Source organism: Lepus europaeus, chromosome 2 (assembly GCF_033115175.1).
Source record: "Lepus europaeus isolate LE1 chromosome 2, mLepTim1.pri, whole genome shotgun sequence".
Taxonomy (NCBI): Eukaryota; Metazoa; Chordata; class Mammalia; order Lagomorpha; family Leporidae; genus Lepus; species Lepus europaeus.
The window spans coordinates 171,121,586-171,134,881 of record NC_084828.1 but is presented as its reverse complement, the minus strand read 5'-3'; the positions used below and the strand labels follow the sequence as shown (position 1 = coordinate 171,134,881).

The window sequence follows — 13,296 nt, the reverse complement described above, 5'->3', positions numbered from 1 at the left end:
CTGCACCCCATGGGAGACCAGGAGAAGCACCTGGCTCCTGCTTTTGGATCAGCACGGTGGGCTGGCCGCAGCGCACTGGCCACGGCGGTCATTGGAGGGTCAACCAACGGCAAAGGAAGACCTTTCTCTCTGTCTCTCTCTCTCACTGTCCACTTTGCCTGTCAAAAAAAAAAAAAAAAAGATATTCCATGCCAACAGAAACTGAAATAGAGCTGGCGTAGCAATCTTAATATCAGACAAAATAAACTTTAACCCAGGTCCTCACAGCTTCCTCCTGCCTGCGCTGGGGTCAGCGTTTCCTGGAAGCATGGCCCCCAAATGCCGGTCTACGCTCCTTCCTCAAACGAAGAAGCCAAGAGCAGCTCCTGGCCCGAGGCCGGCGGACACATTGGCCTCTCGGGGTTTGTTGACGGGAGAAAAAGAACAACAAGAAGCAATTGAACATATTGATGAAGTACAAAATGAAATAGACAGACTTAATGAACAAGCCAGTGAGGAGATTTTGAAAGTAGAACAGAAATATAACAAACTCCGCCAACCATTTTTTCAGAAGAGGTCAGAATTGATCGCCAAAATCCCAAATTTTTGGGTAACAACATTTGTCAACCATCCGCAAGTGTCTGCACTGCTTGGGGAGGAGGATATAGAGGCGCTGCATTATCTGACCAGAGTAGAAGTGACAGAATTTGAAGATATTAAATCAGGTTACAGAATAGATTTTTATTTTGATGAGAATCCTTACTTTGAAAATAAAGTTCTCTCCAAAGAATTTCATCTGAATGAGAGTGGCGATCCATCTTCAAAGTCCACTGAAATCAAATGGAAATCTGGAAAGGATTTGATGAAATGTTCAAGTCAAACGCAGAACAAAGCCAGCCGGAAGAGGCAGCACGAGGAGCCAGAGAGCTTCTTCACCTGGTTTACTGACCATTCTGACACAGGTGCGGACGAGTTAGGAGAGGTGATCAAGGATGATATCTGGCTGAATCCATTGCAGTACTACTTGGTTCCTGATATGGATGATGAAGAAGGGGAAGGAGAAGAAGATGATGATGATGATGAAGAAGAAGAAGGCTTGGAAGACATTGATGAGGAAGGCGACGAGGATGAAGGGGAGAAAGACGAAGATGATGATGAAGGGGAAGAAGGGGAGGAGGATGAAGGAGAAGATGACTAATAGAAAACACTGATGGATTCCAACTTTACTTTTTTTTTTAAATTTTCTCCAGTCCCTGGGAGCAAATTGCCGTTTTTTTATTTTTTCTCTCTTGTGCTCAGTCTCCCTGTTTTTGAGGTCTCTTTTCTCTACACCATGGTTCTCACCTTATTGTGGGGAAAATACCTGAAGCAAAATACAATGGGAAAAGAATCTCTACCCCTTTCTGTTCCAAATTCATTTTATCCCTCTTGTCTCAACAAAAACTGTATGGAATCAACACCACCATACTCTGCGGGAAAAAGAAACCCTCCTGCTCCTGGCTCTGCTGGAAGCTGTAGGGTGCCAGGCCCCTATGTAGTAGTGCATAGAATTCTAGCTTTTCTCCTCCTTTCTCTGTATATTGGGCTCAGAGATTACACTGTGTCTCTATGTGAATACGGACAGTTAGCATTTACCAACATGTATCTGTCTACTTTCTCTTGTTTAAAAAAAGAAAAAAAAACCTTAAAAAAATGGGGTTATAGAAGGTCAGCAAAGGGTGGATTTGAGATGTCTGGGTGGGTTAAGTGGGCATTTGACAACATGGCTTCTCCTTTGGCATGTTTAATTGTGATGTTTAATGGACATCCTTACAGTTGAAGAAGACACTTTTAAATAAAATTCTCTCCTAATGATGACTTGAGCTCTGCCACTCGATGGGAGAATCAGCAGAACCTGTAGGATCTTATTTGGAATTGACATTCTCTATTGTAATTTTGTTCCTGTTTATTTTTAAATTTTCTTTTTGTTTCACTGGAAAAGAAAGATGCTCAGTTTTAAACGTTAAAAGTGTACAAGTTGCTTTGTTACAATAAAACTAAATGTGTACACAAAAAATAAATAAATAAATAAATAAACTTTAACCCAAAAACTGTTAAGAGAGACAAAGGGGCACTATATAATGATTAAGGAATCAATTCAACAAGAAGATGTAACTATTATAAATGTATATGCACCTAATTACAGGGCAACAGGTTTTTTAAAAGATACGTTAAGGAACTTAAAGGAAGACTTAGACTTCAATAATAGTATTGGGGGACTTCAATATTCCAGTTTCAGCAATGGACAGTTCAACCAGACAGAAAATCAACAAGGAAATAGCAGATATAATCAACACTACAGCCGGAAAGGATCTAACAGATATCTACAGAACTGTTCATCCTACACTTGAAGAATACACATTCTTCTCAGCAGTACATGGAACCTTCTCTGGGATTGACCACATACTAGGCCATAAAGCAAGTCTCAGCAAATTCAAAAGAATTGAATTATACCATGCATCTTTTCAGAGCACAATGGAATGAAGCTGGAAATTAGCAACTCAGGAATCCCAGGAGCATATGTAAACACATGGAGACTAAACAACATGCTCCTGAATGAACACTGGGTCATAGAAGAAAACAAAAGAGAAATCAAAAACTTTCTGGAAGTAAATGAGGATAACAACACAACATATCAAAACTTATGGGATACAGCACAAGCAGTGTTAAAAGGAAAGTTTCTAGCAGTAGCTGCCTACATCAAGAAATTGGAAAAGCACCAAACAAATGAGCTATCAATGCATCTCAAGGATCTAGAAAAACTGCAGCAAACCAGACCCAAAACTAGTAGGAAAAGAGAAATAAGAGAAATAATTAAAATCAGAGAATAAATCAACAGAATTGAATCCAAAAAACATTACAAAGACCAGCAAAGCAAAGGGATAGTTCTTTGAAAAAATAAACAAAATTGACACACCATTGGCTCAACTAACTAAAAAAAGAAGAGAAAAGACCTAAATCAATAAAATCAGAGATGAAAAAGGGAATGTATCAACAGACATAGGAATAAAAAGAGTCATCAGAAATTACTACAAAGAGTTGTATGCCAGCAAACAAGGAAATCTATCAGAAATGGACAGATTTCTAGACACATACAACCTACCTAAATTGAACCATGAAGACACAGAAAACCTAAACAGACCAATAACCAAGTCAGAAATTGAATCAGTAATAAAGTCCCTCCCAACAAAGAAAAGCCCAGGACCAGATGGATTCACTGCTGAATTCTACCAGACATTTAAAGAACTAACTCAATTTCTTCTCAAACTATTCAGAACAATTGAAAAAGAGGGAATCCTCCCAAATTCTTTCTATGAAGCCAGTATCACCTTCATTCCTAAACCTGAAAAAGATAGCAGAGAAATAGAATTACAGACCAATTTCCCTGATGAACATAGACACACAATTCCTCAATAAAATTCTGGCCAATAGAATGCAACAACACATCAGAAAGATCATCCACCCAGACCAAGTGGGATTTATCCCTGGTATGCAGGCATGGTTTGACATTCACAAATCAATCAATGTGATACACCACATTAACAAACTGCAGAAGAAAAACCATATGATTATCTCAATAGATGCAGAGAAAGCATTTGATAAAATACAACACCCTTTCATGATGAAAACCCTAAGCAAACTGGGTATAGAAGGAACATTCCTCAATACAATCAAAGCAATTTATGAAAAACCCACGGCCAGTATCCTATTGAATGGGGAAAAGTTGGAAGCATTTCCACTGAGATCTGGTACCAGACAGGGATGCCCACTTTCACCATTGCTATTCAACATAGTACTGGAAGTTTTAGTAGAGCCATTAGGCAAGAAAAAGAAATTAAAGGGATACAAATTGGGAAGGAAGAACTCAAACTATCCCTCTTTGCAGATGATATGATTCTTTATTTAGGGGACCCAAAGAACTCTACTAAGAGTCTATTGGAACTCATAGAAGAGTTTGGCAAAGTAGCAGGATATGAAATCAATGCACAAAAATCAACAGCCTTTGTATATATACCGGCAATACCATGTGTGAAAGAATTTCAAAGTTCAATCCCACTTACAAAAGCTACTAAAACAATCAAATACATTGGAAAAAATTAACCAAGGATGTCAAAGATCTCTATGATGAGAATTACAAAATCTTAAAGAAATAAATAGAAGTGGATACCAAAAAATGGAAAAATCTTCCATGCTCATGGATTGGAAGAATAATTATCATCAAAATGTCCATTCTCCCAAAAGCATTTTATAGATTCAATGTAATACCAATCAAAATACCAAAGACATTCTTCTCAGATCTGGAAAAAAGGATGCTGAAATTCATATGGAGGCACAGGAGACCTCGAATAGCTAAAGCAATATTGTACAGCAAAAACAAAACTGGAGGCATCATAAAACCAGATTTCAGGTCATACTATAGGGCAGTTATAATCAAAATAAAATGGTGCTGGTACAGAAACAGATGGATAGACCAATGGAACAGAATAGAAATGCCAGAAATCAATCCAAACATCTATAGCCAACTTATGTTTAATCAAGGATCTAAAACCAATTCCTGGAGCAAGGACAGTCTATTCAACAAATGGTGCTGGGAAAACTGGATCTCCACATGCAGATGCATGAAGCAAGACCCCTACCTTACACCTTACACAAAAATCCACTCAACATGGATTAAAGATATAAATCTACGACCAAACACCATCAAATTATTAGAGAACATCAGAGAACCCCTGCAAGATATAGGCACATGTAAAGACTACTTGGAATAGACCCCCGAGCACAGACAGTCAAACCCAAAATTAACAGTTGGGATTGCATCGAATTGAGAAGTTTCTGTACTGCAAAGGAAACTATCAGGAATGTGAAGAGACAACCAGCAGAATGGAAAAATATTTGCAAATTATGCAACCGACAGAGGATTAATAACCAGAATCTGGAGGCGGCAAGATGGCGGAATAGGCAGGAAGCACACTTAGTCCGGGGGGAAAGAAAGTTTAATATAGGTGGAGATACTGCAGTGTCAAGGAAGAGTAGGGGATGAAACAGCAGAGGAAACTCTTCCGGAACTGGTGATTCACAGTGGACCTGCGTGGAGAGCGTGGGAGCCCAAGTTCGGGACACCAGCGGCAGACTCAGCGCGCCAGCGCTGGAACGCGAGGTGAGCCAAACCTCCATGGCCCGAGATACCAGCGGGCAGGTGGAGAGAGGAGGCTGGAGGGAACGAGGCTTGGAACTCCGTGGGGAAAAGTTCACCAGGCTAACTAGAAGAGAGAGAAAAAAAAATAAAAAAAGTGACTGATACGGACACAAGTTTCTCTCTCTCCGCTCACCTCTCAAAGGCGAGCAAGACAGAGCAGGCGCCATTTTGGACATACGTCATAAGCAGGGCGACCTCAGGTCTGCACCAGCCCTGAGCCTAGCAGAAAAACCTGACTCTGTGGGGAGGGGTGAAATAACAGGAGATTAGCATCTAACTTGGCAACCCAGTGGGAGACTGCAGGAGAATTGGAGCCCACACTGAGGGCAGCAGAGATTCCCTGTGTGGTCCTTGGGAAAGAGCTTCCGATCTCTGGCTCCTGTGGGTATATCATTTGCCTGCTAACTACCTCCAATTACGTTCAGCTGTGCAGAATTACTTCCCTTTTAAATCAAAAAAAGAAAGAGAGATTTACCACACCTAACCTGGGAGTGTCATCCTTGACACACCCTCAACCCTGAGGAACCAAACACAGCTCTCAGTCCACACTCATCTCAAGCCTCTAAGGCTCCACTGAAAGCAGACAGTCCACTTAATATAGAGCCATAGTGTAACAAGAAAAAACACCACAGTGAAGAAACCAAATATCTCCAACATGCCAAACAACAAACGCAAAAACCAAGCTAACAAGAACAAGGAAGAAACTATGACGCCCCCAAATGAAAAAGACACCCCAATTCAAGATTATGAAGATGATAAGATCGAAGAAATGCAAGAAGCAGATCTCAAAAAATTGATAAGAACATTAAGAAGTTCTCAAAAACAAATTCTTGAACTACAGAAATCCTTCATGGACAAGATAGAAAATCTCTCTCGTGAAAGTGAAATATTAAGGAGGAATCAAAATGAAATGAAACAACTAGTGGAACAAGAAACTCTGATAGTGACTAGAAATCATAATGAAATGAAGAGTTCAATAGATCAAATGACAAACACATTAGAGAGCCTTAAAAACAGAATGGGCGAAGCAGAAGAGAGAATATCAGACTTAGAAGACAGAGAACAGGAAAGGAAACAGGCAAACCAAAGAAAAGAAGAAGAAATTAGAAATCTAAAAAATATTGTCAGGAATTTACAGGATACTATTAAAAAACCCAACATTCGGGTTCTAGGAGTTCCTGAAGGCATGGAGAGGGAGAAAGGATTAGAAGGCATTTTCAGTGAGATACTAGCAGAAAATTTCCCAGGTTTGGAGAAGGACAGAGGCATCTTAGTACAGGAAGCTTATAGAACCCCTAATAAACATGACCAAAAGAGATCCTCACCACGACATGTTGTAATCAAACTCACCACAGTGAAACATAAAGAAAAGATCCTAAAAGGTGCAAGAGAGAAACGTCGGATCACTCTTAGAGGATCTCCAATTAGACTCACAGCAGACTTCTCATCAGAAACCCTACAAGCTAGAAGGGAATGGCGAGACATAGCCCAGGTACTAAGAGAGAAAAACTGCCAGCCCAGAATACTATATCCTGCAAAGCTCTCATTTGTGAATGAAGGTGAAATTAAGACTTTTCACAGCAAACAGAAACTGAAAGAATTTGTTGCCACTCATCCTGCCCTGCAAAAGATGCTTAAAGATGTGTTACACACAGAAACACAGAAACATGGTCACCAATATGAAAGAAGGTAAAGGAAGGAAACCTCACAGCAAAAGATCACAGGAAGCTCAATTTCTCTTTGACATAGAATTAAACTTTGATGCTCTGTTAAAGCAATGTGTTAAAGTAATCTATTATGTTCTCTTGATGTCTGTTAAATTCTAATTGTTCAAAAACAGCTGAATTTTTATTAAGAGCAATGGGTTATTTAAATATGTGCTTTTTTCAAAAATTTGAATATCTGCTGCTCATAAAACTAAAGCGTTGTTGGTTCTGTGTTTAGCTGTCCTCCTATAGGTTCCTATGGACTTTTTCCAGCCACTTTTATTGTATTCAGTACTTTGGGATGGCTCTGTAAACAGATGAAGCCAATAATGTATTAACAGTACCAACTGAGAGAAAGTATGGTTAACTGAGGTTACTAAAAAGAAAAAGCAATTCAAATCAATTGGCAATCTACAAAAAGAGTTAAAGATTTTAAAAGCTATTATTAAAATTGATGTATTGGTTTATTATACTATATTATATGTGTGTACATATTGTATGTCCACATGGGGAAATTTTATTAAGAGTTTTATTTTAAATGGCTTATAGATAAGATTGTCCATAAATTTAAGCTGCTAAAAGCAATCAAAGATACATTTTAATTTGTGGGACCTGAATCTGTGTATCATATGTTTTAGACTTGTTGGTAGAAAGAAACTAAAAACATTTTAGATGGTTGTGCTTAAGTTTACTGGCTAAACAAACTACACTATGTTAGATATTTAAGAGGTGTTTTCAAATACATGATTCTTAAAATTTATAGAAGGCATTGGACCTTCTGGTAAATGTTTTCTTAAGTTGTTATCTAATGGTTGAAACGGTTTGCTAAGTATTCATGTGATATTGCTATTGTCAGCAAGCGATCTAGGACTTGCTCCCTCATTTCTCTATTCGAAGCCCAACTTGTTCTTTCATTTCTCTATTCTCTTCAAGGTAGGAAACTAATTCTATTATGAAGGAATCTGTAGGATGCACAATTTAATCTTTAGACCTTATAAAAGAGATGGCTAACATTTTTCTGCAATAGCATAGCCAAAATAAGAACTCAAATAATAATCTCATAGCTAGATTCACTTCGCCATCAGCGAAGTATACAGTAAGTAGAAAAAACCTCCCTTTCAGACCAAAGGGAAAGAAAGTTTTAAAGTGAGAATATAATTTTCCTCATGGGCATTGTCTACCTTAGAAAAACTACTACAGAACATGCCTGTGACTATAGACTTGTAGTTCAGGCCACCGAAGATTAGAGATGGGAAACGGGCACTCCCTTGACTTGCATCCTCTGGTCTGCTTTAACACAAACCAGGAGGAAAAGAAAGCTCGGCATCAGAAGCAATGGGTGGCAGGCCTATTAATGGCTGATCTGTACAGTGATCTGCCCTCAAGGAGACCCAACAGGCCAGTCCACTGCAGTGGCTTTCAATGTGGTAAGCCTGGGCTTCAGCAGAAGTCAGCTTGTGAAGAGCCCTGGCAGCTCTGCCAAGAGTTGGATCACTGGTAATGGACCTGCCCTGGAGTCGAAGGATGCCCAGGTCAGAGCCACAGATCTTATTGGCTCTAAGCTGAAAAGCCCTTCACTCAGCCCAACTTCCAAAGTGACCACTGCAGCTGAGGGGATGGTCAAGTAGGGTCAGCAACATTGCAGGCAGAACTGTAAATTTCTTGTTAGAGATGCCACCTCTCCTCCCAGGCCAGCCAAGTAATGAAAGTCAACAGAGTGCCCTCCCCTAGGAGGTTCACACCTCCCTTAGGATATACCCCATGTGAAGAGATAGTAGGTCTGGGCCTCTGAATTTACAAGGCCTAAAGCCCACCAGATTATTATCAAGCCCCTTCTATCAGGTTCTATTTGCCTCTCAATCAGAAAACTTAATTGTAGCTTAGACAGCACCTTTCTTAGCTCCTCTAATAATGACTCTGTCCTTTGTTCTAGGCCCTGTCTAGTGCACTTGGGCCTCATTCCTTTGTAATCATAACCTCTACTCTACCACCAATGGCTCTACTCCCAACATGTGTGTACTGATGGTCCTCTTCCCCACTTAATGCTGTATAATTGTTCAAACCTGGTAAATGCCACTCTTAGGATCATTGGTTACTATCCTCACTCTGTCTTTTATGACCTTGTCTAAATATGATCAGAGTCGGCAAACTTGGAAGGCTTCCATAGCCTTGGCAACTCATGACGACAGCCTAGGATGGTTACTGGCGCCATAAACTAGAGTGTCAATTTGTTGGGTCAACAACAGGAGCCACTGTGCACTTGCTCCTCATGTGGGATCTCTGTCCTTAATGTGCTGTACATTGTGATTTAATGCTATAACTAGTACTCAAACAGTATGTTTCACTTTGTGTTTCTATGTGGGTGCAAACTGTTGAAATCTTTATACTAAATTGATCTTCTGTATATAAAGAGAATTGAAAATGAATCTTGATCCAAATGGAAGGGGAGAGGGAGCGGGAGGGGGGAGGGTTGTGGGTGGGAGGGAAGTTATGGGGGGGGGGGAAGCCATTGTAATCCATAAGCTGTACACTGGAAATTTATATTCATTAAATAAAAGTTAAAAAAAAAAATAACCAGAATCTACAAAGAAATCAAGAATCAAGAAACTCCACAACAACAAAACAAACAACCCACTTAAGAGATGGGCCAAGGATCTCAATAGACATTTTTCAAAAGAGGAAATCCAAATGGCCAATAGACACATGAAAAAATGTTCAGGATCACTAGCCATCAGGGAAATGCAAATTAAAACCACAATGAGGTTTCACCTCACCCTTGTTAGAATGGCTTACATACAGAAATCAGCTAACAACATACGCTGGCGAGGACACTAACCCATTGTTGGTGGGAATGTAAACTGGTAAAGCCACTATGGAAGTCAGTTTGGAGATTCCTCAGAAACCTGAATATAGCCCGACCATACAACCCAGCCATCCCACTCCTTGGAATTTACCCAAAGGAAATTAAATTGGCAAATAAAAGAACTGTCTGCAACTCAATGTTTATTGCAGCTCAATTCACAATAGCTAAGACCTGGAATCAACCTAAATGCCCACCAACAGTAGACTGGATCAAGAAATTATTGGGTATGTACTCTATAGAATACTATACAGCTGTCAAAAACAATGAAATCTGTTCATTTGCAACAAGATGGAGCAATCTGGAAAACATCATGCTGAGTGAAATAAGCCAGTCCCAAAGGGACAAATATCATATGTTCTCCCTGATCAGTGACAACTAACTGAGCACCAAAAAGGAAACCTGTTGAAGTGAAATGGACACTATGAGAATAAATGACTTGATCAGCCCTTGTCCTGTCAAGGAACAACTTACTATTTCAATTATTTTCGTGGTTTTTTTTTGTTGTTGTTGTTGTTGTTGTTCTACTTAATACCAATGGTTGAACTCTTTAATCAACACACAATTATTCTTAGTCATTTAAATTTAACTGAAAAGTGTTCCCTGTTAAATATAAGAGTGGAAATAAAAGAGGGAGAAGATGTACATGCTTTTGGACTTACTCCTAATGGTATAGCTAGAAATGTGCCAGGGGATTCCAATTCAATCCCATCAAGGTGGCATGTACCAATGCCATCTTACTTGTTAAAATGATCAGTGTAAGTTCATAATTGATCAAAAAGATAGGATTAAGTATCAAAGGGATTACATAAATAATACTAGTGTCTGCAAATAATTGATAGAATTAAAAAAGAGAGAATGATCCTACATGGAAAGCAGGATACACAGCAGACTCATAGAATGGCAAAAGACCTAAATAGCACTCTGGCCTCAGAATCAGCCCTTAAACATTTGGATCAGGCTAAAAAGCCTATGAGAGTTTTGCAGACACGGAAAGCAAAGACATTGTGGCAAAAAAAAAAATGACCTAAATGAAAGATTTCTGTGAGTGAGATCCCAGCTCAAAGAATGGGCCATCAAAGAAGGAAGTACCTTTCTCTGAAGGGAGGAGAGAACTTCCACTTTGAATATGGCCTTGTCTAAATAAGATCAGAGTTGGTGAACTCAAGAGGCTTCCATAGCCTTGGCAGCTCATGACAAGAGCCTTGGGTGATTACTGATGTCATAAATAAGAGTGTCAATTGTTAAATCAACAATGGGAGTCACTATGCACCTGCTCTCCATGTAGGATCTCTGTCCTTAATGTGTTGTACTATGTGAATTAATGGTAAAACTACTACTAAAACAGTACTTTATACTTTGTGTATCTTTGTGGGTGCAGTCTGTTGAAATCTTTACTTAGTACATACTACATTGATCATCTGTATATAAAGATAATTGAAAATGAATCTTGATGAAGAATGGAATGGGAGAGGGAGTAGGAGATGGGATGGTTGTGGGTGTTAGGCAGGTTATGGGGGAAAGCTGCTATAATTTAAAAGTTGTACTTTGTAAATTTATATTTATTTAAATAAAAGCTGAAAAGAAAAAAATTGTGAGTAAAAATAAATTGCAGAAGTGTACATTAAAGTAAAAGTAATATAAACCTAAAAAATTGAAAAAGTTACACGTTATTTTAATATGTACCTACTGAGTATAATAATACATAATTGTGCAGGAGCTAAAGAAATACTTTGGCTCAAGGTGGCTGTGTATTTTTTTTTGGAAAGGCAAATATACATATATATATATATATAATATATATATATAATTTTCACACATTTAAAAATCAGATGGAAATATAGAATCATAAAATTTTCCTTAAATGGTTGTGATGAAGACAATGAAAGTTGAAATCCTGTTGCAAGTTGGCCCCGTATTAAGTGGTCTCTTGATGCTCTATCCAGTACTACTTATTCCAGGCCACCCCCTTCTCTTGGAGGCCTATGGTCTGCCTAAAGCGAGGTGAAAAGTTTGTTTAATGGAAGCAGATAGGGATTTGGAGGCAGCCCACCTTGCCTTGAACATCAGGTCTGCCACCAACTATCCATGTACACTTGAGCAAGCCCCTTGGCCTCATAATCCACTCTGAAATGAGAAGGTTCAATCAGGTCAGGGTAATATTCCTTCTGTCTTTAACAGTGCAGAGCTCTGAATTAAAACAGTTTCATGACTATGCTTTGGGGTCTCCCATTTTAGTACATTACAGTCATTGACTCCTATTCAACACAGATTCTGTTAACTCATCCAGCACATTGGGGTATTTTCTACCAAATTAAATCTCTCTATTTTAGGATGGTGCTGTAGCAATATTCGGCACCTGCACTGGCAGGAAAAGCAGCATTTTTGTCGAGTTTGCTGTGTTCACCTGACATAAACTACTGCATGATGCCCTTTTATTGCCCACCAACAACACCAATACCCTATCTACCCTTTCAGTTTTATCATTTTTCTCTACATTTTCAGTTTTGTATCTTGTTTATTATCTGCTTTTCCTTTAATATAAGACCATGGAAAGGAGATTTTTTGTCATTATATTCTCCTTAGGTGTCTAGAAAGGATTCTGGCAAACCAGGTGTGCAGTAAATGTTGGAAAGAATAATTAAGTAAACATACACAGGGACTTCAAAAAGTTCATGAAAAATTAGAATCAAAAGATAACTACATTTGATGCAAAAAGTTTTGAAACCTATGCATTTTTTCATAATTTACAGTCTCTATGAACTTTCTGGAGACCCCCTCATTTATGTGGCTGATAACTTGAGAGAGGTCCAAGTTCTAACTACCCATTCACACATTAAAGATCATTGTAGGGCTGGCGCTGCAGCTCAATAGGCTAATCCTCCGCCTGCGGCACCGGCACACCTGGTTCTAGTCTCGGTCGTGGCGCCGGATTCTGTCCCGGTTGCCTCTCTTCCAGACCAGCTCTCTGCTGTGGCCCAGGAGTGCAGTGGAGGATGGCCCAGGTGTTTGGGCCCTGCACCCCATGGGATACCAAGAGAAGCACCTGGCTCCTGGCTTTGGATCAGCGCAGTGCACCGGCCGCAGCACGCTGGCCGCAGAAGCCATTGGAGGGTGAACCAATGGCAAAGGAAGACCTTTCTCTCTGTCTCTGTCTCTCACTGTCCACTCTGCATATCAAAAAAAAAAAGCATTGTAAAGTATATCTATTATCTCTTGTCCCACTTTTATTATCCCATACACAAGATGCTAATTGTACCTAAGTTGTGTTCCTGTAACACTGTGTGTACTGTGCGTATACTTCCTATGAAATGTGTCTCATTCTGCATTGTATTATATTTGAGTTTTATTTGAGGCATCTTTCCTCTAGCAGTGAATACATGAAATGGGACCTGGACTATTTCATTTTCTACCAACTATCTGTTTTCCAAAAAATCTTTTTAAAAATATTTTATTTATGTATTTGAGTGATGATGATGATGATGATGTGTATGTATGTGTGTATGTGTGTGTGT

General features: G+C 39.2%; 1 protein-coding gene across 1 annotated transcript; it reads left to right on the top strand.

The window, feature by feature from the left end:
• The first annotated feature begins 307 nt into the window (after nt 1-307).
• On the top strand, nt 308-1,200 carry LOC133750122 (protein SET-like). The gene has a single exon (XM_062179558.1). The coding sequence runs from the start codon at nt 308-310 to the stop codon at nt 1,175-1,177; it is 870 nt and encodes a 289-aa protein (XP_062035542.1). The 3' UTR covers nt 1,178-1,200.
• The last annotated feature ends 12,096 nt before the right edge of the window (nt 1,201-13,296 follow it).

Bases quoted from the DNA above. Each gene is read 5' to 3' on its own strand.
- LOC133750122 (XM_062179558.1), top strand. From the start codon at position 308: ATGGCCCCCAAATGCCGGTCTACGCTCCTTCCTCAAACGAAGAAGCCA.